Genomic DNA, 26,991 nt, shown 5'->3' on the forward strand with positions numbered 1-26,991 from the left:
CTGGACAAAATTATATTAAAATCCCTTGGAATTTCAGGAGATATAGGCATTATATTGATTAAATGGCAGCGAGTGCGGACTATAAAAAGGTCGCTGGCAACCGACAAATGCTACGTTCTCGATTTTGGTTGCTGGACCGATGGGACACATTGATGTAATGTTTTTAAAAGAAATGGTGAATGCGCCAAAAAAACAAAGCGATAATATAACCTCATTAACCTCATTTTTATGATCTCTAATCTAACATTTTTATGAGCGATTCTGATCTTGATTATTGTTTCCTTGTATATACTTAGTTGTTATTCTCAGTTGTAAATTAAGAATAGTTCCTTCTTAACACACAATCAACTTCTCAAAAAAGTACCTATAACTTTTTGAAACTTCACTTTCCTATACTTTTTTGAAAAAAAAAAAACAAAAATGGATCAGCAAACCGGCATACTCTCTAAAATACCAGATACCGTGGTACCTCCATCAATAACATTGTCGAATTTTACTGCTGCTCGGTTAAAAGAAATACAAGCAATGAGAAAGAGTTTGAGCGAGAACAGTGGCACCAAGATGGCCTTTCAAAAAATTCCCAGGCATATGAGAAGGAGGACAATGTCTCATGTTGTTAAAAGGCTCCCGAGGAGGATAAGAGAAATTCATATGAATCAGATGAAAAAATCGGGTTTGCCACCTAAAAGTAAAAGGCCCTCTAGGAAACATAGAAGGTTTGTTATTTGCACTTTTAAATTATAGATTTTTAGCGGAACATTCTAGTTATAAGAAAGAAAGAAAGAAAGAAAGAAAATGTGCTATATTACATAAGACAACAAAATCTTGTGTACAAGCATCCTAAAAACTAAAAAATTCCAAATTTACTTTAAATTTCAAATTTCAAACAAACATAACATCTAAAACACTTTACCATAAAATTTACACACATTACCAAAATTAATCATAACAAAACAGATTGAGAAAAAAAAGCATCTTTTTGATAAATTTCATTAAAAAATAAGTAAAGCTGTCAATAAAACAGAATTTAGAAGAAGTAAATTAAATTATTTAACAGGAAACAAAACTAAAACACTCAAATGATGTCAGAGCACAGGTTAAAAGGTATCATTAAAAAAATCGTCAAGGCTATAATATGCTCTGGATAATAAAAGTGATTTTAATTCCTTTTTGAATCTCTTAACTTCTAAAATTTGTCTGATACATAGAGGAACATGGTTGTAAATTTTTTTGCTAAGGTATATAGGTGAGTTCTTGGTGAGGGAGGATGTAGGGATTGGTAAGGGAAAATCATTAACCTGGGGAGTCATATGACCAGTGTTAGAGGGAGGTTTAGGACATTTATGAATAAGAGTAGCTGTTTCTAAGATAAAAAGAGAAAAAAGACTTAGGATTTTTTGAGATATAAAGAGAGGTTTACAAGAATCTCTTAACCCAGCGGAACATGGGTATCTAACTGCCTTTTTTTGAATCACAAAAATTATGTTGCTCCCTTGTTGCTTAAACCCCAAAAAGGCAAGCCATAACGAAGGTGGGACTCAATAAGAGAAAAGTACACTGAATGTGCAACTACCCCTCCCAGCTCATGCCCCGCCATTCTTACTGCAAAGCATCCAGAGGATAATTTTGATGCAAGATTTAGGAAATGATCTTCGAAGCCAAGGTGACCATCAATGGTATATAAGTTAGACACAGATAATATTGGAGTTGTAAACTTTAAGTGGTAATCATCACAAGATAACTAAATTAAATAAATAAACTCTTCATATGTACATGGTGTTTCTTAAAGATGTGCTAATATTTAAGGGGGTGATTCCTGGACCCATTTTAAGAAAAAAATTGCTATGAACATATGAGCCGTTCAGCAGAAAAGTGGTCTAACTCCCTTAAAGTAGAAATTTAGAAAATTGATATTTTGCATCTGGATGAATTAAAAAATCACAATAACATATTCTTTACTTTTTTGTACATATTTATAATAACCCTGTACTAAAATTTCATATGGTAAACATTTTTACTGATTGCGCCCATTAATTACATTTTTGCCGCCCAATGTTATTCTTTCAGTAAGTTTTTTTCAAAAACATAGCGGAAAAGTGGTATAACTTGAAGAGTTATATCACTTTTCCTCATAAAAGTTAACCAAATTTCACAAAACTGATGAACCAAAGAAAAATAATAGCTGTAGTATGTTTACTATGATATCTATTACTGATAAAAGTGTTCAAATAATATAGAGCTTGAAGAGCAAAACATTACTACTACTTATCTTACATACTAAACTTACAGTAAGGAGAGTAAGAACAAGTTATTAAACAAATTAATCTTCATCAGAATCGGATAATGGACCACTGTCAACAGAATCTTCTTTTGTCAGTAAGTCCAGGAAGAACTGATGCTGAATCGTGGGGAATCCACTAAAGAAGTTCTATCATATCTTTTTTCTTAGCCACAGTAACTGATCTACACACTACGTACCATAACACTAAAAAAACCTGTCTAAACAAGAAAAAGCGAGTTTAATAGGACCTGGCGCGACATCGGAACAGCGTGGTGCCTTGACTTATACCACTATTCCAGCGAACGAATCCATTATGTTGAGAGGAATAACGTTAGGAAGCTCTTATCTTAGCTAAGTTAAAATTTTGACTTATACCATTTTTCGACTGAATATATTAGACCAGTAGAAATATAATTAATGGTATAACTCAAAAATTAAAAAATACTGACATATACCACTTTTCCTCTGAGCGGCTCATATGTCCTAAACGTCTTTTGAGATAAAGAGTGTTAAGTTATTATTAAAAAACTGATTTCTTTTGAAAACTTTAATACCCTGTAGAAAAGTTGAGACATTTAGGACATATGTTCATGGGAACTTTTTTTTTTAAATGGGTCATGGAATCACTCCCTTAAATATTACCTTGTCTTTAAGGAACACCCTGTATATACTACTATTATATATTTTGGTCTGTTAAACCCTACTATAAGTGGTAAAATTCAAACACTAAAATTAAATTTTTCTTTCTCCTTCTTTCTTGCACACATCATCTTTTAAGAGCTCAGATTTCCTAGCTGATACAATTAAGACATCAATCATGATCATTATGTGATATGATATTAATGGCTTAATTATTTTAAAATTCATATATAAAATAAACTCTCAAATTGCATCATACTAATAACCTATTAGTAAAATATAAATTGAAAATCATATAATAAATAAATAAAAAGTAAACATGCCTTTATTTAAAAAATTAGGTACACATTCTAAGTACTACTTATCAGTATGGACAATATAAACTAAATCTAAAAACAGATATGATTAAGTAAGCATTTATCTAATTTAGGTAGACTATTATACTTGAGATTGTCCTCAAAACAATTGCTTAAAATTGCTTTTGTACAGTTGCATAAATGTATATTAAAAACAGACTTGTAAAAAAACTTAACAGCATTATACATAAAACATTGCTCAAACAGAGTCATGGAGTGATTGATCAATCAATTAATCAAATTTATTGATAATAATACATGTCTAGAATACATTTTTACAAGTCAAATTCTTACTAACTAAAAATTTACATAAGTACAATGTACAATACTTTAGATTACAATTGTATTATGCATTTTAAAAGGTCACATTGATTACCACCTACACCAGACTACTCTATTCAAATAATAATTTTCTTATCAGATTTCTAAATATTGTAACAAAATTCCAGCTGAACTTAAAACTTTATGTCCGCCCTTTTTTAGAGCTAAAATTAGGAGAATAATTCAATCAATAATATAACTTACTTGCGTTTTTGTTGTGTTTCCATTTGATTTACCACTAAATCCAAAGTCCGACAGTCGACTTTCAAAGTATTGAACTGTATTTTTTTTAGACAAATGTTTGTATATTCATTTGGTAAATATCATAAAAGTGCTATATATAACTACATTACATAAACTTTTATCCTAAACTTAAGATAGGAGGCTTGCCTCAACTTCGTCGTTTGTAAAAATTTGAGTAAAATCTGTATTGTTGTGACGAATTCATAATGAGTTACTTATTATATTGGGTATTACGTCACTTATAGCAAAAATCAATTTAGAAATTTTTATCTCACACGCTCAACAATTGAAACAATTTCTTCTTCTTTTCAATTGTTGAGCGTGTGAGATAAAAATTTCTAAATTGATTTTTGCTATAAGTGACGTAATACCCAATATAATAAGTAACTCATTGTAAAAATTTGGTTTACATTTATTTATTATATATTGTTAAGTCTTTATTATTATTATTAAATATCCTAGTAGTGTTTTTAATTTTTAAAATTCTTTCAGCTAGCAAACAAAAGATTTTAATTGTTTTCCTCTTATAATATGATAAAAGAAATTGTTAATAATTTTATAAGATATTACTAAGCTTAGACTAAAAATTTTGAATTTTGCTGTGTGATTGCAATTTAAATTTTTGAATGACACCAAAAAATTTCTAGAGTTTTAATTATTTCTAATGATTTAATGTTCAATGTTTTTCAACAACATAAGCAGTGTTGTTGTCATAAGCAGTTTTATTAACATGGATAAATCCAGCTTTTTTTGTAAAAGATAATTTTTTTTATTCTATTCTTAACTTATGGTATTATTTAATCATTCATTCATTGTTACTCTTTTATCTTTAATTAACACACAACACTTTTCATAGTTATATAAATAGACTAGTTTCCATTTAAGTTAGTAATTTAGTTATCCATTAGAATTGTTCCATACACTTTTATGTAAAAAACAACAAATTAAACTTCTATTTAGCCAGATCAAAATTTAAATAAAATGTTTGACACTAAACCTTACATATCTTTAACTTATTATGGAAGCATGTGAAACAAATTAACAAATATTTAAAAACCCTTCAGAAATGTGTCATTAAAATTTTCAAATTCCTTAAGTAACCTAATTGTCAATAATAAGGATCCCATAGACAACATGGAAAGAATTGGAGTGTATCAATTAACTTGTACAATAAACCTGGTCTGCTAAATATATTGGTAGAACTTATAGGAATTTTAAAATTAAAGCAAAAAAACCTCTAAGAGGTCTTAATAAACCTAACACTAATGCATCACAATTTACTAAATATTTGATAGATTGCAATCATAATTACGACCCTAACAATTATTTTCTAATTTTACATTTTGCCAGCAAAGCGCATTACATAAATAACTTAGAACTTATATAGAAATTCACACATAAGTTAAACAAAATAATATGCTTACCTTATGCTTAAAAGGTATTTTAGGAAAGACCATTTCGTGTTTTATTTGTGAAAAAAATACTCTTTTAACCTACATTTTATATTTTCTTGTTTATTTTTTTTTCTTTTAGGTTTACTTCTTTTTACTTTTTTCCCAGACTTCTTTTATTGTTACCTTAATTTCTCAAAATAAAATACCAAATTTATCTTTCATATCATTAATGTGTGTATTTCTTTATTTAGGCGCCCATCTAACTTGCTTAGTGACTATGTTAGACGGCAAAGAAGAATTAAATGGTTAGACACACATATTTGGCATGCAAAAAGGTAAGAAAGCAATTTTTTAATTATTTCCTATTTTATTTAAGACAATAACAATTCAGGTTTCATATGATTGAAAAGTGGGGATATAAATTACCGAAACAACCTTGTGACAAATCATTTAGAGCTTGTTATAGAGCCACTGCTAAGCATTGTTTGATTCAAGATTTAAGTTATGTGAAATGTATTGAAATTCGTGGGGTTTATGAGGAAATTATGTCAAAACTTGAAAGGATTACTGATAAAACTATTGGATTAACTTTTGCTGCTAAATCTGTTCATTCTGGTAAAGTATTAAATATTAAAGTAGAAAAAAATTTCTAATGCCATTTTTAGGTAAAAAATATGGACAAATAACAATATTTGAGCCAGCAAATGCAGGTGAAACAAGAAAGCCAATTGGTCAAGTAGATTATGTCTGGAATAGCTTGCAAGAAAACTCTGGTAACTTAAGGCAACTATGGCTCTTTGTTCATCCATCTTTTTATAAATCTTTGTATGAACTGTTGAGCAGTTTATATGAAGTTTACAAAATAGATGATATTAGTGACAACAGTGTTGTATTAAAGGAACTAGAATATGATGTTGGAAGATTCAGGCTAACTGGCCCACTGTCTACAGCAGTTTTAAAAAACGCTTTTAGGTAGGTAGAGTTTTATTTGGTTAATCACCTACTTAATTATCCTATTTTCTGATCTTTTATAGGGTGATTGACTTTAAGGGCACTAAACTTCCAGAATTTTTAAGCAGTTACCATCAGGAAGTTTTATCAAATCAAAATGAAGTTTTTACGGAATTGACTAATGGTAGTTACATTCCTCCGAATACGGTACTTTCGGTGATAGTGCATGATCCTAGGTTAAGTTATCCCAAAAAGAGAACCAAGGCCTTGCTGGAAGACACCGATAATTATGGAGATACTGAATGTTTTCAGGAAAATTTGGCTATTAGCCCTTTGTTTGATGATAGTGTGAGAAAGTTTTGTAATGACAACAAGGTAGGTTCATAAAAAAAATATTTATTTTAAGATTTAATTTAACTTGTCTGTCAAAACAGTATATTTTTTAATGATTACAGATGACATTTTGAAAACAACATTAAAATATGGTAATGGATAATTAGGGCCATATTAAAATTAATAAAAACGAAATGCAAATATTTTTTTTCTTAAAAGATACGGAAATATTGTAGCAAAAATTATTTGCTATACAGACTAAAAAAAATACCAAATTTTAAGCAACAACTTTAAATGTTGTTATTTAATACCACAAATATAATGCAAGAGAAAGAAAAAATATTAATTTTACTTCGCCACGTTCCTAACAATCCAATAACTCAGGCTATTAAAAAATAAGATTCAAAATATGAAATCATTAGAAGACAAAGTTGTAGACTTATCTCTTTCTTTAATTTATTTTGAAAACCTTAAATTCCAATTTCTTTGGGGAAATTATACGTTGTAGACCCATAAATTTAGTTAATAGCGTAAACTTTAAAGAAGTTATTTGGACTGAGGCTATTGTTTGTTTTGTGAAACTCAAAACTCTCTTTCTCCTACATTTTACTGTAAGCATAAATATGAATTGTCAATTTCTTGCAACTGAGTTAGCCATTTCCAGAACTCGTTTTGTCACCTTTGCTTAATTTTAAGATATACAGTATAATCCATTTATAATGACCTCGCTTATAATGGAAACTCGCATGTAATGAACGAATTTTGAAGTCCCGGCTTAAACACATGTAAAATCCTCGGACAAGATGTACTCGTTTATAATATATAAGCAAGGTTCTGCTTATAGTGGACTAAAAATTAGTCTACTGTGTCTATCATAAGCGAGGTTTTCCGGGAATTCCCGAAACGATATTTTCTGATGCAATGGTAAACAAGCTTTTATTCGAGCTCGCGCTTTCAGTTATTTTGTGGGTGTTATTCGAGGTGCCGTATTTATCCCGAGAAATGAAAAATTAGCAATAATAAGTGATATTGAAAAAGGAACTTCTCAGGCGAATGTGTGTTTAAAAATGGGGTTAAGAAAATCCAAAAAAGAAGGAAAAAATGCGATTGTCTTCACATCCTCAGGTCGACGAAATGTTATTCAAGTGGTTTAAACAAAAAAGGGCAAACAATTTTCCAGTAAGTGGGCCAATCTTACAAGTCAAGGCAGAAGAATTTGGAAAATTATTCGGCGAGGAGTTCAGATGCAGCTCTGGATGGATTGACCGCTTTAAAAAAAGGCATAACATTGTGTTTGGAAAAATATGCGGTGAGTCGGCTTCAGTAGATAGAAATATTACCGATGACTGGTTGACTCGTGTTTGGCCTCTGATAAGTAATGACTATACAGAGAATGACATATTTAACGCCGACGAAACTGGGATTTTTTTATAAAATGTTGCCTGATAAAACTCACAAGTTATAAAAGGTGAAACATGTAATGTAGGAAAGATGTCAAAAGAACGTATCACAGCAATGGTTTGCGCTAATGCTTCTGGAACCGAGAAACGAAAATTACTCATTATACGTAAGTTTAAGAGTTCATAAATGTAATTTAAAATTTTGAATTCGAATAGAATTTTTAGATTTGTTTTGTTGTTTAATACATACTGTGGTTTAAGTGTTATGAATACATTCTCTGTTGTTTCAGGAAAATTTCAAATTCCCCGGTATTTTAAAAACGTTAAGACTCTTCCTGTGGACTATTCTTGGAATAAGAAAGCTTGGATGACCTCACTGATTTTTGAAGATTATTTAAAAAAGTGGGACAGAGAGCTCTTCAAAGAAAATCGAAAAATTTTATTGCTAGTAGATAATTGCCCGGATCATTTGGAAATTAGACTCCATTGTATCAAGTTAGTTTTTTTACCACCTAATGTAACATCAGTTCTACAGCCCATGGAGCAGGGTGTCGTGCAATCGAGCAATGGTTTTAGGGAATTTTGAGGATTTTGTTAATGTCGATAAGAACGTTACTGTAAGAGAAGAATTATCTGATGTAGACTTGGTAAATCAAACACTTCAGGAAGATGAAGTTGAAGATATTGAAGATCATACAGCAGAAGAAACCGAGGTAACCACAGAAGAGGCTCTTAGCTGTGTACAAATATTACAACGTTATTTTCTATATGAAGAAAACAGCACTGAGTGTTTTCAAAATTAAATAAACTTAAACTTATTTTGCAAAACAATTATATAAAAAAGCACTCGATTCAAAGTAAAATAACCGACCTTTTTGAGAAGTAATGTTTTTATAAATATGTATGATTGTGTATGTATATATACATTATGTATGTATGTACATGTTTACTAATAAAATACAGTTTTTAATTAAATTGTGCATACATAATTTGTTTTATCTCATAAGATGGATACTCGGGTATAATGAACTATATCTCTTGGTCCCCTCAAGTCCATTATATGCGGATTACACTGTATTAAAAAAAACGTTAGTCTTGTTGGAATTTTTGAAATTATTTTCTAAAAGTTTGTAAAGCCACTATTTAATTTTTGATGGTATTACATAAGTCAAAACTTAAAAAAGGTCCAAGAAAATTAGATAGCACGAATAAAACAAATTTTGTACATGTGACAAATCAGTTATAAAAAATTTGGATTTTTTTACAAATAAGTCATTGCAAAATAAACCATTTTTGACTTGAAAACTTCTAATACAAAGAAAATTTTACTGGTAATCCTTTTCACGTATTTCAGTAGCTGCTTCATCTTCATCTACTTGGTTTTGCCTTATTTCCTCACGTAGTTCATCTAAGTTATTTTCGTCCTGTATAGCATTAACGTAATATTTAAGCATTGGATTTTACTTTCATTTTACTTCAAAGTGGAGTGTCAGCTTTGACAAGTTTTAAAAACCTTTTGAGTCGTTTCCTTCCAATCTGCGACTGAGATTAAAATCTTTTGAAAGTTGTTGTACAGTAACAAATCTTGCAAAAATAATGAAATTTAAATATTCTTCTAGATCCAGTAGAGTTTTTTTTTTAATTTACAATTTTTTCAATACTCTACTACTAATTTTTTATACCTGTTAAATTTAGGGCTGTAAGACTTAAAGATTCGTGAGACTCTCTCATTAGACCCCTTTGGAAGTATTTCAGTCCAGGTGGAAGTAAGTGTGTTATCTGCCGTTTATTTTGATTTGGAAGATGGCCAATAGTAAAGGTATATTTGGGCTTTTAAAAGCCTTAAAAGCGATTTTGTTTCTTATAGAATTTAGGTAGATTTTAGTATGAAGTTTAGTTCTATGCGAAAAACTTAAATTTTAACCAAAAATTGTTAAACGAGTTTTAGAAATGTATAACTTGTACTTAGTTGTAGCTAGCTGTAACTTAAGACAGGTAATCAAATTTATTTAACAATCAAAAAATTAAATTGTTCAGGTTAGAACCATTTATTTTTCTTATACATTGGAAATATGCCGATTTTCTAAAAAGAAAAATATTAATATAAATTTTAAATATATTCCTTTTTCTAAATCAAAAAATTCCTGTAGGCAGTTTAAAGCACTAGTAATAACTCCAATGTATGAATATGTCCCAAAAACTGAAAATTAAATTATAGTCTTATATCTATTATAAAAATCTGGTACAAAAAAAGCTCTAGGAGTAAAATTTTTAGGTAAATGAATATAAATGTCGTTGTTTGGGAAGATAATTATTTTCGTTGATCGTAATATCTAGTCAAATTAAATTTGAAGAAAATCTTCCATGATAGGTGTTAATAGTTAATATACTACACTAAAAACACTTGATGTAAAATTTTTAGTTTTATTGAATACTGTAACGTTTTTCCCGTTCGAACAATCGGAAATAGTCAATTTATTTACACACTTCACTACGAAAACACGACCACTCATGACTACTAGAGATATTTATTTTTACTGTATTTATTTACAACTATTTAACTGTACTTCACTGAACTGACAACTGACTTCAACGGCGATGCGACTCCTTATATACTCGGCAGAACGTTGTTCCTTAAGATTCTCGCCAACCTTCGAGACGTGCGGTGTGCGACTTGTGTCATTCCAAGTTAAAAAAAAAGGCTATAATAATTAACACATACCACTCTTACTTCCGTATATTATTTTAAGTTTGTCCTTCGCTGATGATGTAGCTATAAGTCGAGAAAATGGTCCTGATTTTTTCCGCGAATGAACCAAACGAGTCCTTATCTAAATTGGGTCAATTTTTCTATCTTTGCTCATCAATTACTTTGTTCCTTAAATTTTGTGTCTGTTTAAATATCATTTCTAAAATATTTGTGATTCTTAGAGAAAAGCTTGTTAATTTCAAGTGGGATGATAAATTGAAATATGTATTTGCCATATATTTTTCAGATATCTAACGCACACCTTTGTAAAATTCGATCACTATTCTTAATTCCCGAAGAGGGATTCTCTATCAGTTCATCCGAGGCAAAGATACCAGTGATTTTACTTTGGAGAACTGGAAATAAGTCTGGTGAAAATCAAGGTGTGAACAATATTGTTCAAAAACGATACCATATTAACATTTCACTTTTATTAGGATATTCTCACGGTTGGGATGTAATAGTGCCCTCAAGTTACTCGCAAGCATTTTTTTTGACATTTATAATGTGGGGAGCGCGTGCTGGTGGCCTTAGAGAAACCGAATCGATAGCTTTCGAGAGGTCACAAACAGACATACTTTATCCCGATACAGTAGCTGGAGAACAAGAAGAAAATTCTTTAAGTGAAAAATTAAGAGAAACATTTTTCAGGTTACCACCGAATAAAAGAACCAATTTTAATAAGTTTTCCATTGTTTCTCCTTACTGTTTTAATTGGAAATTATTGATTAAGGATTGGTCTGGAAAAGATTGCCAATTATTTTCAGTTATACGGAACAGAAATTTATTAAATAATATTCAGGTAATTCAACTTATAAAATATTTTCTCACTAATATTCATGTAATGTTGATAACTTGATTTATTTCAGTCTTTCCTCAGTAGAAAACGACATACATTGGATGACTTACCTTCGAATTGTTTGGTGCCAATTAAAGTTGTGCCAGTATTAAGAGGAGTTTGCTCAAAATTTAGTGTAATCTGTATTCCAACTGAAGCAGATCTTAAAGTATTGCCAGTGGAACCAAAAAAGACAGACTTGTATGCGCAGAAAAGAAAAAAACTTAGACTGGAACATCGAAGTTTGTTGCAGAAGTTGCGTAGAAGAAGGAAAAGAGCCAGAAGCGCTGGAAAGGTAAAATTAATATCCTTTTATTCATTATTTTTGATTGTTTAACATTTTACTACGTACTAAGTTACTCAGTTTATCGAGCGACTTCGGTACAGTAAACACGTAAAATGTTGTGCTCCGTAAAACACTAAAATTTTAGTGGTCAAACTAAACTTAAGTATTTTTGATTGGTGTTACTGGATATTGAATGAAGTGTTTTAAGAGAAGTGACGGATTAGTTGTTCATTGAAGGCATACCGTAGCTAAAAACATAAAAAGCTTTATAATAAACAATAATTTATCTGGTGTTGCTGGACTAAGTCACTGAATTCCGCAGGAAAAAAAACTGCGATTCTAACGTGGCCAGATACATACGTTGTCGAGGCTGTGCAGGAAACAGAATTGTACTATGATTTGTACAATTAGCGAATTTGGTTATTTGAGATATTACAAATAGCAGTAAGATGGAGTGCACTGTTTGCCTGGAGGTGGGCGGAAGAAGGAACCCCCTTTTTTCATGTGATATATGCAAGAAAAAATACTGTAAACAATGCAGTCATCTATCACAGGCTGAAACTTCGATTCTAGAATTAAAAGAACATCGAATATTGAGATTTTATTGTGAAAAATGTCTACAATTCGAGACGCACACTCTACTTCAAAACTCAATAGAAGACAAAATAAAAATTATTGAATCCAAAGATGAAATAATAACGTTACTTAAACAAAAACTAACGGAGTCCGAATCATCACGTATACCAATAACAACATCATCATATAGTCAAATAGCACAAACTGAAATAAAAAAATCACCAAAAATAAACATAAATCTTCCCGGAATCATTATTAAACCAAAGCAAAAACAAACTGCCGAAAAAACTGAAAAGGATATAAAGGAAGCTATAGTTCCAAAAGATCTTCGAATGGCCGTAAAAAATACTAAAAAAATAAAAGATAGTAGTATTCTTATTCAATGCTGCAATAAGGAACATGTTGACATTCTAAAAAAAGAAGCAGAATCCAAATTAAAGAACTATGAAGTACAAGTAACAAAATTAAGGCTACCGAGGTTCAAAATAATAGGATGTACCACCAATCTTAGCGAAAAGGAGATAGAGAACTCTATAAGAAAGCAAAACAATTTTATTACCGAGCAAAATAAACTTAAAATAACATATAATAAAAAAGCTAGAAATGACAAAGGTAAATCCATAGTTTTTGGTGAATGTGACCCCATTTTATTTAGTAAACTGATATATGAAAAGAAAATTTTCTTTGGTTGGCAAAGGTATCCAGTATACGAGGATTTGAGTATACAGCGATGTTTTAAGTGTCAACAATTTTACCACAAAATTGAAAATTGTCCTAATGAAGCTGTATGTGAATTTTGCTCCAACAAACATGATGTATCTGAATGTCCGAAATTACAAAAAAAATGCGTCAACTGCATTTCAGCAAACATGAAATACAAAAGTAATTACAACACAGTTCATGAAGCAAACAACCCAGAATGTCCATCTTATCAGTACCAGTTGAATCTTCTGCGAACGAAAATAGATTATCATGGGTAATCTTAATGGTATGTGAACAACCTGAAATAGTACTATTACAAAACCTAGAAGTTCTGGATAATGTATTGCATCAGGAGACTGTCGACAGTGAATCAATTACAAGTAAAATTAATCTCAATAATATTTTTTTTAATATTTTACATTTTAATATTAGATCTATACATAAGAATTTTAATGAACTAGTAGCATACTTGCAAGCTTATGAGTTAAATTTTAGCGATATAATTGTTTTGGGAGAATCTTTTGAAAGTTATGACAATCAATATAATATTGACGGCTATAAGATGTTTTATAATGGAGCAAAATATAATAGAAATGATGGTGTTGTCATTTTTGTAAAATCCGATATAACTTTTGATATTAATCACGTTTTACCTAAAAATTCAAATGTTACACTGAGTCAGATCCATCTAAAAAAAGATGCCACTACTATCAGCGTGATTTGCACTTACAGAACCCCTAATACAGATAAACGCCTTTTTTTGAATGACCTTGGAATTTATTTACAAGAATGTAAAAAAAGTGAATTTAATATTTTTTTGGGTGATATTAACATAAATATTTTAAACAAGGATGATGACTGCGTAAACTCATATCTTTCCCTTTTAAATCACTTCGGCTTTTTATCATGTGTAAACTCTCCGACAAGAATTACCCCAGAAACAAGTACATGTCTTGATCACATTTTCTTTAACAAAAAAAATAATAATACGATGCAGGTCAACTCATATTTACTACATGCTGATGTGACAGATCACTATCCCGTTATGTTAAACATATCTAAAAAAAATTTTAATTGCAATAAAAATAAACATATAATTAAAAAAATAAATAGACTAAATGAACAAATTTTCTATAATCTTTTACAAGAAGAAAGCTGGAACACTGTCCTATCTGAAACGGATTCAGCCAGAGCAACAGATAGTTTTTATAAAATTTTAGTAACCTATCGCGACCAGGCCAGTTACACAAAGACGATTCACATAAAAGAATATGAAAAACGTAAACCTTGGATAACCAATGGTATAATAACCAGTATAAAGAAAAGAGACAAAATGAAAAAACTACTTTTGCAAACTTTTAATGAAAATGATAATCTGATTTACAAAAATTATAGAAATAACCTAAATAAACTAATAAATAAAACTAAACACACATATTATAAAACGGAAATTGAAAATGCTGGCAGTAATCTTAAAAGAGTTTACAAATTAATAACAGAAGCGACTAATGGTCAGTCAAAAATTAAAAAAAACATACTTCCCATTGTAAATAATAAAACTAACATCCCCTTTACGAATATCAAGAGTTTGGCCGATTATTGTAACAATTACTTTACAAACATTGGACTGGAAATGTATAACAAAATTAAAACTAGCCAGAATGAAATAGATGTAAATACAGCCTTGTTGAATTCATTTTATTTAAGTCCAGTTGATAATAATGATATAATTAAACAGATTAACAATCTTAAGAACAATAGCTCTCCAGGGATAGATAACTTTACCTCTTCTTTAATAAAAAAGACACATTTATTTTTAGTTCGCCCCCTCGCCCATATTATTAATTTAATATTCACTACGGGAAAAGTCCCTGAACAATTTAAAATATCAATTGTGTCACCTATTTTTAAATCCGGAGAAAAAAGTAATATAAATAATTATCGACCAATCAGTGTAATAAATAATTTTGCTAAAGTTTTTGAGAAGTGCCTGAAAGATAGGTTAATGACATTTTTGCAAAGTAAAAACTTAATATCGAAACGACAATACGGTTTTCTTAGTGGGTCAAGTACAACAGATGCCCTATATCAACTTACTAAACAAATAACAGATAAACTGGAAAAGAACAGGAAATGTATTACAGTATTCCTGGATTTGGCAAAGGCCTTTGATACTGTGCCCTATGATCTTCTCTTGGATGTTTTATCTTCAAATGGAGTTAGGGGCCCAGTATTGGAGGTTTTTCAAAGTTATTTAACTGGAAGGCAGCAATATTTAAAAATTGAGGATACATTAAGTGAACCATTAGAAATAAAAATAGGAATACCTCAGGGAACCGTGTTAGGACCTTTACTGTTCATTACATATATTAACTCACTAACAGAATTAAAAATTAAAGATGGTGCTGTTATATCATACGCAGATGATACGGCAATAATTTTCTCTGGAACAACATGGGAAAATGTGAAAGACAGTGCAATAATCGGAATACGTAAGATAAAAAACTGGCTAGACACTTTTAAATTATCACTTAACATATCAAAAACTCACTATATTGCATTTTCATTAACTGAAGCAAACCGCCCATCATTTAATTCTCTTGATATAGAAAACAATACACAACAGGATAATATTATTAAAGAAGTTTACTTCACTAAATATTTGGGTGTTACTATTGATAAGCATCTAAAATGGAATCACCACATTTTAAATCTAACCAAAAATATTCGAAAACTCTTACACAAATTTTACATTCTAAAACAAATCTTAAGCCGGAAATTGTTGGTTGCAGTTTATAGGGCATTGGTTGAGTCATTGATTAGATACGGTATTGTTGCATGGGGTGGACTGTACCAAACTTCTTTGAAACCCTTAAATGTGGTACAAAATTATATTTTAAAAATCATGTTTGGGAAAAATGAACTATATTCAACCAATTTATTGTACTCATGTGATATATTTGATGTCCGATCACTTTATGTTTTGGAAGTTTGTTGCTTTGTTCATAAAAATCCTGAACTGAATATTGCTGTAACACATACCTTTAATACTCGCAATAAGATGAATGAACACTTAAAAACTCCCAAAAGTAATACAAATTTAAATAAGCGTTTTATAAATTATTTTGCACCAAAAATATTTAATTTAGTTCCAGAAGATATAAGAAAAATAGCGAATAAAAAAAATTTAAGAAATCTTGCAGACATTATATTTATACAAATAATAAAAAAGTTAAAGAACTATTTAACAGCATTTAAAATTATAAATTGGAATTTATATAGGTTAGGTTTAAGTAACCGAATATGTAGTTTAGGTCTTAAGTGAATATAAATTAGCATCAAATGGATTTATTGATATTTTGTAATATAAAAAATCTTGTTAACAGGCTCATTCAGGTTTTAAGTTACCTAGGTGCCTATGAGTATGTTCCTACATTCCTACATTCATGTAATTTATATTATTATGTATTGATGTATGAATAAATGTTCTAATAAAATGATAAAATGATAAAAAAAAAACTACTACTTTTACATCATATAAGCGGTTTGCACCGATGAAACTACTGTTTGTGTTTGTTAGGTGTAGATCACTATGTTGGGTTTTTCGTTAAGGAATTTGTCTAGTCTGTATTTGAATATACACTTGCGTGCATAGAGATCGGCCCACTGTAAACTTTTGACCTTAAATATATATATTTTTTAAATTATACATCAGATCAAAAAAAGAAATATGCTGTTTGAAAGACAATTTAATATCCTTTAATATGAGTATAAATTTATGAAAACTTATTTGAACATCCTATCTTTAACATAGTGAAATTAATGCATTCAGAAAATTAGGCTTTTTTATTATTAACATAAATAGGGTTATTGACAATTTAAAACTTAACACTTAATTTTTTAATAATGGGTATGATCTCCTCTTGCCCTAATAACATCTCTCATACGATTAGGCATAGATCTAATCAAGTTTGCTATTGTTTCTTGTGGGATGTTAAGCCACTCTTCTTCTACTGCAACAATAAGCTCTGGGATCGAGCTCATCCCATAAATGTTCGATCGGATTTAGGTCAGGACTGTATGCTGGCCACTCCATAACCCGAAAACCGACTTCTCTTCTGCAATCTTGCACGATTCTTGCGGTGTGCGATCTTGCGTTGTCATGCATAAAGGTAAATTCATCTCCAATGTAGTCGACGTAAGGTACCACATGAATTGCTAAAATCTCCTCGATATACCTAGCAGCTGTTAAACTTCTTCTTCCGTGAACACGGTCGCCCCTACGAATGAACTGAAGGTCGGTTCGTGCTTCTATAGAAATTGAACCCCAGATCATGCAGGAACCACCTCCATAAGCACTTTGCTCTTCAAAGCAACAATCTGCAAATCGCTCTCTTGGTCTTCGGTACACTTTCCTTCTTCGGTCGCTACCATGGAGGCATATTCTGGACTCATCTGAGAACAGAACAGATCCCCATTGTTCCAACGTCCAATCCAGATGATCCCTTGCAAAACGCAGGCGTGCTTGCCGATGAGCTGGAGTAAGTTTTGGACCAATCGCAGGTGTTTTAGGGGTCAGGTTATTTTTTTGCATTCTTCGTCTCACTGTCCACTGACTAATAGGCACTCCTCGCACCTCACGGAGCTGTCGTTGCACTTGAACGGCATTAAGGTGACGATTTCTTAATATTGTTGACACAATAAAGCGGTCATCACGAGCGGTTGTAAATCGCTTCCTACCTGTTTCAGGTCGCCTATGAAAGGATCCAGTCTCCTCATAACGTTGGCACACTCTTCGAACCGCTGCGCGAGTCATATCCAATTGTCTAGCAACAGCTCGCTGACTAAGTCCATTTTCGATTAAAGCAATAACTTGGGCGGCTTTTTGTGGTGTAGTATGCATTAAATTAACACACTTGAACACTATTGAGGTTATGAAAAATGAATAATATGCAAATTTCAGTTGCAAACGCAATAATTTTATTATTTCACGAATTTGTTATATTCGTTACAATCACCACATAAACACGGTTCATTTGTTTACCGGTTGCTACGCATATAAACGATAAGTCTTCTTGATAAATTTCTACTCACATTAAAGGATATTAAATTGTCTTTCAAACAGCATATTTCTTTTTTTGATCTGATGGATAATTAAAAAAAATATATATATTTAAAGTCAAAAGTTTACAGTGGGCCGATTTCTATGCACGCAAGTTTATTTTACTTTCTGCACTCACAATCAATTCTGGAAGAGAGTTCTGTGCACTAATAACTCTACTGGTGAGGAAGTGTTTTCTTTGCAGGATTGCAAATTTTTCTATTTGGAGTGCCCTCTAGTCCTGTCTGTGCTTGCTAAGTTAAATGTCACTTTTAGAGCTTCGTCATAGTTGCTATAGATGTCTCTTTTTTGTCTTCTTTCTTTCAGAATTATTAAATTAAATAGCTTTTATCTATCTACATATGGCATGTCTCTACTCTCTAATAGGAATTCTGGTCGCTCTTCTTTGGATTCTTTCCAAGAGCTCTATATCTTTGACAAAGTTAGGATTCCAGATCATATGGCAGTACTCAAGTTTTGTCTGATAAATGTTACATCTATTTTTCTTATGAAGACTACAGATTTAATTTACAGGTAAGGTAGATTAGAGAATCAGCTTTTTTCACCATTTGAGTCATGACAATTCCCAAGTTTCTATTGCTGATGTTATAAATAATTTGTGGTTTGACTTTTCCTATCTGCAGAATAGTGCATTTGTCGGTTTTGAGTTTCATAATTCAGTCTTGCGTTAAGATTCTAAGGTGTGTATATCAGCTAAGAATTTGTCAAAATCAGTCAATGGATTGTAGTATCTTTTTGTCATCTGCAAAGGCTTAGCAAGTTTGCAAGTTTTTATCTAGAGCCGCAATATATCATGTGAATAGCACGGGTCCGAGGACTTAACACTGAACAACGCCACTGAGTACTTTGGCTCAAAAAGCTGTCTATTGACACTCACTCTGAAGGTCTTAGATTAGTGTGTGTTCTGTATGAATGTTAATATTTGCCCTTTTATTCCAGCAAGATGGTAAATCATAAAATATCATAGTATTTTAAAAGGATCAATTTCTTCCTATTCTAGCCAGTTACCCCTACAGATGTAAAAATGCTACGTGAATACCAAACCGAGATGCGAAGCCTTTGGCTGCCCGAGCCAGAAACGATAAGGAATTCCTGTTCTAGGCCCGTCATGGGTTTTATAAAACACGGTGGATTTTCATATACTTTAGGACAATCTAAAGGACTTGGGTATATTGCTGCCAATTCATTGCAATCTTTGGGGACTTTAGGTTGCAGAAATAAAGTACTAATACGACCTCCAAATTCCAGAGTGTACAGATTAGCTATTATAAGTGTCGTTGTGGATTGAGTTGATTAAGGTAAGCTTTGTCTCGGAATTTGGATTGATTATTTTGGTAACATACAGTGGAACTTCTTTAACTCAAAATATTCCGGTAACCTAATGTAATAATAATGTCTTTTTTATTAAGTAAATAATACAAATTAAGGTTTTGTTTGGTGATATAGAAAAAGTTTCTTTATTTGACATAAGATTTCCTATTCTTGGCATAAGTTATAGAATATTTGTGGTATTGAAGAGTTGCGCACAAAAATTAAAAAAAAAACAGTTTTATTCCAATTTCCATATTAGCCCAAATAGATTCTTTGAAACAGACAATTTCATGAGCAATATGTTTGTGTTCTGGATTTTGCGCTCTTTGAATTTTTTGTTTATCATAAATTGTAAGATATGTACCAAATATAAATCACCATAATTTAAGTGTAGTACCAATGACTCACAGAGAAATATTAAGAATGTGGTGGATTATTGGCTTAATTAAACGTTAAAGGTGTTCACCAAATCACCAGAGATATTTGTTTATAAGTTTTCTAAGATTTTTCGCTCTTAATATGGATTCAAAAGTTCAGTTATTAATTGTTACTTATTTTTAATAGAATTGGTTTTAATTTTGCTGCCAATGCATAATAATTTTTTTATTGGAATTTAAATTAAGGTTGTGTTTTAACATATTTACGCCAACTACTCGAAGGAATTATCGCATATTTTGGAAAACCTTGTATAAAAACTTTTAATCTTAAAACGTTTTTTTTTAATTAAGCATATATGAAAAATGTGCTGCTCTTATCAGTGTTTGCGCATTTTTTATTTTTCACTATAATATCTGTAAATTCTTAAATGTACACGGAACCACAGTTTGACAGTAAGTGAGGGACTCCATTTTAAAACTCGTCTTGTCCTTTTTTAGAAGAAAATAAAATAATGATGTCTACAGAATTTGTTAATTAGCCGTTAATAATAAGATAACAGCTGATAATAATAGGTTAAACGAATTAAAACATTTCAAAACTTGCCTTAACTTATAAAAGCGAATAGGAAAAATCAAAAATCCCCTCTAATATTTTAAAAGTCGTCTTGTCCATGGGACCAATAAAAACGTAAAATTTTATTTTCATGCTCGTTGTGGCATGACCTAATAGACTGAACAGGACAATTTTCATCAAATGTCATTAAACTTTCATTAAATATATAAATATCAATACGTTATTTAATTCAATACAAATCAATTTTACATTTTTTTTTAAATACTTAAAAAGCTTTAAATATTGTTATTATTATAGTAATTCTATAGATATAACAATTGCGTGCATTCATATTCCCAGCTCTTGTAAAACGTTTTTTGCCAATTGTGAAATTTTACTCAATGTAAACAAGGTAAGTTTTGGAATGGAACCCATCAAGTATTAGTTCAACTTTATAGGAAACTGTTAAATTTTGAATATTAACAACATGAAATTAACAACGATAACAGACTTGATAAAACGCATTCAACGAAAGCTGAAGCGCAAACTGTTATTCCGTTGTCTAGTGAAGGATTTAATCAAGAAATAATTTCACGTATTCTACATGTTGCCCAATATGTAGAACAAGTAAGGTCTTAACATGGTACAGTGATAATTTAGAATTTATCAGACGTGCAAGTCAAGGCAGTCCAAGGGCAACTACCAAGATCGATTTTTGTACTTGCAAAGTTTGAGAAATCGTGTAACAACGGCTAGAAACTTGCAAAATCTTGATGCTGATATGAGGTCATTAGATAAAAATAAGTAATCATATCGAGAGAAAATACCAGGGAATACCGTACTGCCAGATTAGCATTTGCCATAGAACACATCAGCCCAGTTGATGACTGGAGGGTTGTACTATTCCCTGACGAGTCAAGACTTACTCTCTCGACAAATTATCGACGAGTAAGAGTATATAGGAAAACTGAACCAGACTCCGACAAATCAATATTCGTCAGTTAGATGGTTTTGTTGGAGGTGTTATGGTTTGGGGAGGAATAATTTTAGGTGCTCGAACTGAATCTATATCTTTCAACAAGGTATTTTAAATACTCAAAAGTATATTAGTATGTTATCCCTTATGCCCCATTTGTTAATAATAATTTCATATTAACGCGTGATAAAACTTGACCGCACACAGCCCGCATAGTAAGCAGGTTCTTGCAAGATTCGGATGTTGATGTAAGAGATTGGCCAGCTAGGTCGCCAGACTTGAATCCAATAGAACACATATGGGATGCACTAGGAAGGACTGTTAAAAGCAGATTAAATCCACCAGAAACCCCTGAACAGCTCGTCGCCTTCCACACAGAGTGTCGTAAGTGTCATTTTGTAAATTTTACAGTAGAGCGAAAAAACGAAAATAGGTGTAATGTTTTCCAGACATACTGAAAAATTGTCTACAGTGAAGTTTTCATTTTGATACATGTGAAAGTATGTTTTACGAGTAAGGTTATTTCATACAAAAGTTGTGGAAAAAGTCTTTAGTTTCCCAGATTTCTTGAAAAATTACCACTTGCGTCAGTTTGTGTGATTTTTTTTCGACTTTTTCCAGTTATGACAGTTGACAATAAAACTTTTTAACATAATAATATGATGTATTTTAACTAAATAAAAAAAGTTCAGTATTAAGAAAATTCATTATTTCAAATACAAACTAATTTTCGTGAGGCAGATTGTAGTAAAAGTTTTGGAATTCGGGAAGCCTTATAACAGGAGAATCCCCTTTACATAGCAAAGTAAGATCATCGTATTTTTTCTTTGTTATCTTTAGTGCAGCACTGTTCAAATTACCAACTTTAATATCACCTACTTTGGTCTCCAATCGCTTTAATTCTCTAAAGTCATACCTTGAGTCAAAGTGGCTATATTTAAAAAATATCTTCGTAGGTTCTTTTTTGTCCACCCTTAGCTCCATAACATCGGTCCAATTTATTTTTTTCCTTCATGACTGATACCGACTGTCAAAATTCGTAATAATTTTGAGACACCCTTAAAATCTAGAAAGTCTTTCCAATTCATTGGCATGACTTTGTAGGGATTTTTTCGTCTGGCAAGTTCTAATATAGGATGAAGTTGGCTAGGAATAAAAATATCACCAACTTGAGAAAGAGCTGTACTTATTGCGCTATGGGCTGAATCTCCCTCGTTTTGTCCATGATTGGTTTCGAAAAAACGTAGAGATATGGTTTCGATTTCCTTAAATTTCTGAGCTGAATACAACATCATTGCGGCCATAATCGAGTTTTATTCTGACCAAAACATCCATCCGAATAGAAAACTACAGATGTTATTCCTTGTGCTGCATAATATTCGATGCTCCTAAAGACACAACTAGATATTTCTGAGGCCCCCCTTTTACTGATTGACTCGTTTCAAGGAAAACATAGACACTCTTTAGTAGCTATGTTATAGAACGTAAAATTAAAATTGGACAAGCGACTTTTATAAAAAATTGCGCTTTCACGACTCATTGGCAAATAGATCACCTGTTGCTAATCAAAAACCGCACATAAAATAGATTTATCCTTGTACCATTGAACTTTGGATTCTTCTTTCAGTTCTCTTATTTTCACCTTCTCTAGAGTGTGTTTTTCATATCTGTCTTTTAATTTTCTTTTTATTTCATCATCTCCTTGCTTATACGTTACGCACAAAGAACACATATCCTTCTTTGGATGAAAAAATTAAAGGTTTTTTTGTTACAAAAACCCTCTGGTATGTAGAAAAACTGGGCTTTGATTCTGATGTTGTCTGCTCTATTTCCTGCAGGAACATGGTATACATTTTTGGAAGAGATAAATCAGGATGAAGGTACATTCTGGAACTTGAAGATCTACAATAATGTGACTCAACTTTGGGAAACCTGTCAATATGTTGCGAAATTTTCTCTTGTACTTTATATTCTTCTTCTTTAATTTTTGCTTGACTCCTATGCCTTCCGCCTCGTTTATCTTTTTCAAGAATGCCCAATCCACTAAGTTTTCCTAATGCAGTTTTACAAGTCCGGTCTGATATATCAAACGTGCTTAAAAATAGTTTCTTGCAAACAATCTTTCTTTGCGCTTCTACTGTCAGATAGTAACGTAAAGTGCAATTTCTTCGAGAGTGTTCCTTCTTGCTAGTTTTCCTGGCTGTTTCCATTTTTTCAATGTGGCGGATCAAACACTCTCGTTGCCTTGTAATATCGCCCAAGGCATAATACTGACTGAATATCACTTCTCGATGTTCATCACTTACTTCACTGCAAAGCTTGCCACTTTTTCTACAAGGCTCGCCATTGCATCTATTTTTAAGCCTTCTGGCTGGAATAATTTTTTTAGTCACAGGGTTTTTAAATTCCTGTCCCAAGTTTCGCAGTTTCTTGGCTTCATGATATTGATTGAGGCGTTTCTGTTTTTTTGTTTCGACATTTTCTTTCTCACCACCGTCAACTGTGTAGTTTTCAGGCTTTTCAATAGTGGAAGTAATAATGGGGTCATTTATCGATTCACCCTGGTTTGTTCCTTCATCTTCAGCAGTGACGTGTATCCAGTTTTGTTTACGACACAATGCTTTACATCTGCCATAAAATGAGTCCAGCACACCAGTTTTTCACAAATTTCGCAGGAGCTAAAAACTTCATCTTTACATCTTCGCACTTCACATTGTCCAAAAGGTGGATCGGCGTCTGAGTCATGATATGGGGAAGGTGGAGACGACAAGATCCCTTCGTAAACATCGGGCAGGTTAGAGGTTCTGTTTTCGGCCACTTCTTCATTGGCTTCTATCAACGTGGGATTATTTTTTTGAACTAAACGTTCTCGGAATAGGCTAAGTGGAAGATCGTCATCAGAAGAGATTTCCGTGCAGTGGGAATGAAGTTCGGTTGTCACTTTTTTGTCTAAGTCACTTATTAAGATATTTTCTTCAACATCAATTACCTCTCCAAAGTACCATTTACGTTTGAAACGCATTTTTACCCTTGATCCTACTATAATTCTATCACCATCTACTAAACACAGTTCACTTTTTCGAACAACATTTTTTGTTCCATCTTTCCATAAAACTAAAGCATCCATACTGTAAGGTTTAAATCTAAAAAAAAATAGAAATGAAGCCTGAAGTAATTTGTAAGTATGCAGACAAATTAAGTTAAACTGAACTACAAAATCCATAATTACCTTTTTATGTATATTATTATATTCCATAACTAAGTTATTAACATTTGATTATTAACAGTGAAAACTACTAACGGTACGATACAGTGTTTTATAGGTTATGTTCAAAAACAATAACAACCACCTAACCGACCTAACTGCACATACGAATTTGTGAGAACAAACGGCAAGTCGAAGTAAGCTTAGGGGCGGCGTAACTAATTTTTTTTAAATATTTGTTAGTTACGACACTCTGTGTGGAAGACGACGAGCTGTCTGAAGCGCTTACAGCAGAATCGAATGGTATTTCTGAAGAGTATGTTCAGAATCTGATTATAAGTATGCAAAGACGTTGCAGAGAGGGCAATACTGCATATTAATTTATTTTATTTTATTAGAAACATTGTAATAGAAAGAATTGTTAACTTTATTTTTAAGTTTTCTTTATATAAAAACACTTAAAATTAAGAGCCAATTATTTCCTAATTTTTTTTAGTAAAATTAAAAAAAAAATTACGTTTTTTCTCAGCACACTTAATACGAAATAGTTAAAACTTGTTTTTCACATAAACAAAAATTAATTTAAAATAAAAAATTATCGATAACTGTTTTGAGCAGTATAGTTCTTGTTTATTCCGATAAAGTCCGGAATATTAGATGTTAGTGCAGGTATTATACTAAATTTTGCGACCTATTATTTAAAAATGATTTTATTAAATCCGCGGAGTCAATATTAAAACCATAAGAAGTTCATCATCAAGCACAGTGATAAAAGTCGAAATAGTATTGAAATTCTTGCGAGATCCATACTGTTTTTCTGGATTTTTATTTTATAAAATAATTAAATATGCGGTTGGTTATAAAGAATTTGCGCAAAAATCTTTGATAGTGAGAAAAGGATACTTGTAATAAAGTTTTTCCTATGTTAAGAATATTACTGTATAATAGCTTTGTAGGAACTCAAATCCAATATCTTAAAAGCAATTAGAAAAATGCACCAAAGTATTTGCTTAATCAGATACAAATAGTGCAATAAATCAGTTAAATATTTTATAATAGAGAATAGATGTATTCTCTTGAGTACAATACACTTACTGTAATGTTACTGATATTTTAAATATTGAACAAAATAGTTAGTAAATAAACTAATCCAAATTAACAAGACTGCCATAATTATGTGTTAAGAAATAATTTTGAGTAGACCAAAAAAACTACCATTTTAGCAACGACTCTGAATCTACAGATTTGCTTAAAGGAAACTATAATTAAATATATGTAAACCATAACTATGTATTAATTATTATTTTGTATACAATTTGTATCATGTTTTATTTGGGTTTAAGTTTTTTTTTTGGTATTTCCATGTTTATGGAATTTTTTATTTTTAGTTTTACACTGTTTGAAAGTAGGCTGCTTTTGGGTCATGAATAGATATAAAAAATAGCCTTAAATCGAAAACATTTCAGGGATGAGTTTTCTTTTTAGTGCAGTTTTCCAGATACTGACATTTTTTTATTTTCGATAAACTTATTGACAGGATGCAAAATTACATGATCTATAATAAAGGGTGCACATTTTAGGATTACTACAATAATTTGATTAGATGCAGCTTTTTTGTGTGAATGGCCTTTAAGAACTTGAGTTCTTAAGTATTCCAAAGCTTCCCTGTATTGTTTTATTGAGAAATATATATAGTTTTGCAGTTCTAGTTGTACAAAAAATGTCTGGTTAAGTATGCTCTCATAAAATATATTCATAACAGCTTCAATTTTTAAAAAATTAAAAATTATATAACCCACATGTTTTGTCTGTTCCTTGGAGATTCGAGTTACGGAAGTTTCACTAATTATTTTTTAAAAAACAATTACAAAGTGTTTACATTTTAACTATAATTTTATATTTTAGGCTTACATAAGTACAAAACTATTAATTTATTCTCGCATCCAACAATCAAATTGCCAGATATCCCTTAATAATCGCACAATTTGTACAATAAATAAGATTTTGCGCATACTCTATTTTATAAGCCACAATATTGTAAATAAGGTTGTTAATAAAATGGCTGAAATGTTAAGCTTAATAGTTTTATTTAGCAAAATCCACTATAGTTATCAAAATCTATATTCAAAAATCAAATAAAACATCAAATTATGTACTAAGTGCATCGAGGTGCGCTAAATTATTAGCTTAGTTTTTATGAGTCGCGTTGTTCTAGGTCAAAGTAAAATTATTACCGTATATAATTTATTTTTTTACAAAATGATAAGGGTAATGCATAAGACAATACATTTTTCAATAGAAAAGCTTTTGTTTGGTTTCCTGTTGTCTGGGAAACGGTCATGGAGTTCGAATTAGTAGAGTTGACGCTTGAAAACTCC

The 26,991-nt window shown here is 31.1% G+C and overlaps 2 protein-coding genes across 2 annotated transcripts; both read left to right on the forward strand.

Moving 5' to 3' along the window:
• Positions 1–200: 200 nt before the first annotated feature.
• LOC126736283 (ribonucleases P/MRP protein subunit POP1) lies at positions 201–26,687 on the forward strand. Its single transcript, XM_050440568.1, has 10 exons — positions 201–716; positions 5,486–5,569; positions 5,626–5,849; positions 5,900–6,206; positions 6,269–6,560; positions 10,915–11,050; positions 11,105–11,469; positions 11,537–11,800; positions 19,192–19,489; positions 26,519–26,687. Exons 1-9 carry the CDS (start codon positions 421–423, stop codon positions 19,477–19,479), a joined length of 2,256 nt encoding a protein of 751 aa, XP_050296525.1. The 5' UTR covers positions 201–420; the 3' UTR covers positions 19,480–19,489; positions 26,519–26,687.
• On the forward strand, positions 11,916–13,712 carry LOC126736284 (uncharacterized). Its single transcript, XM_050440569.1, has 2 exons — positions 11,916–12,252; positions 12,346–13,712. The coding sequence occupies exons 1-2, from the start codon at positions 12,241–12,243 to the stop codon at positions 13,345–13,347; spliced, it is 1,014 nt and encodes a 337-aa protein (XP_050296526.1). The 5' UTR covers positions 11,916–12,240; the 3' UTR covers positions 13,348–13,712.
• Positions 26,688–26,991: the final 304 nt, after the last annotated feature.

The sequence above is a fragment of the Anthonomus grandis genome, chromosome 5 (assembly GCF_022605725.1).
Source record: "Anthonomus grandis grandis chromosome 5, icAntGran1.3, whole genome shotgun sequence".
NCBI lineage: Eukaryota > Metazoa > Arthropoda > Insecta > Coleoptera > Curculionidae > Anthonomus > Anthonomus grandis.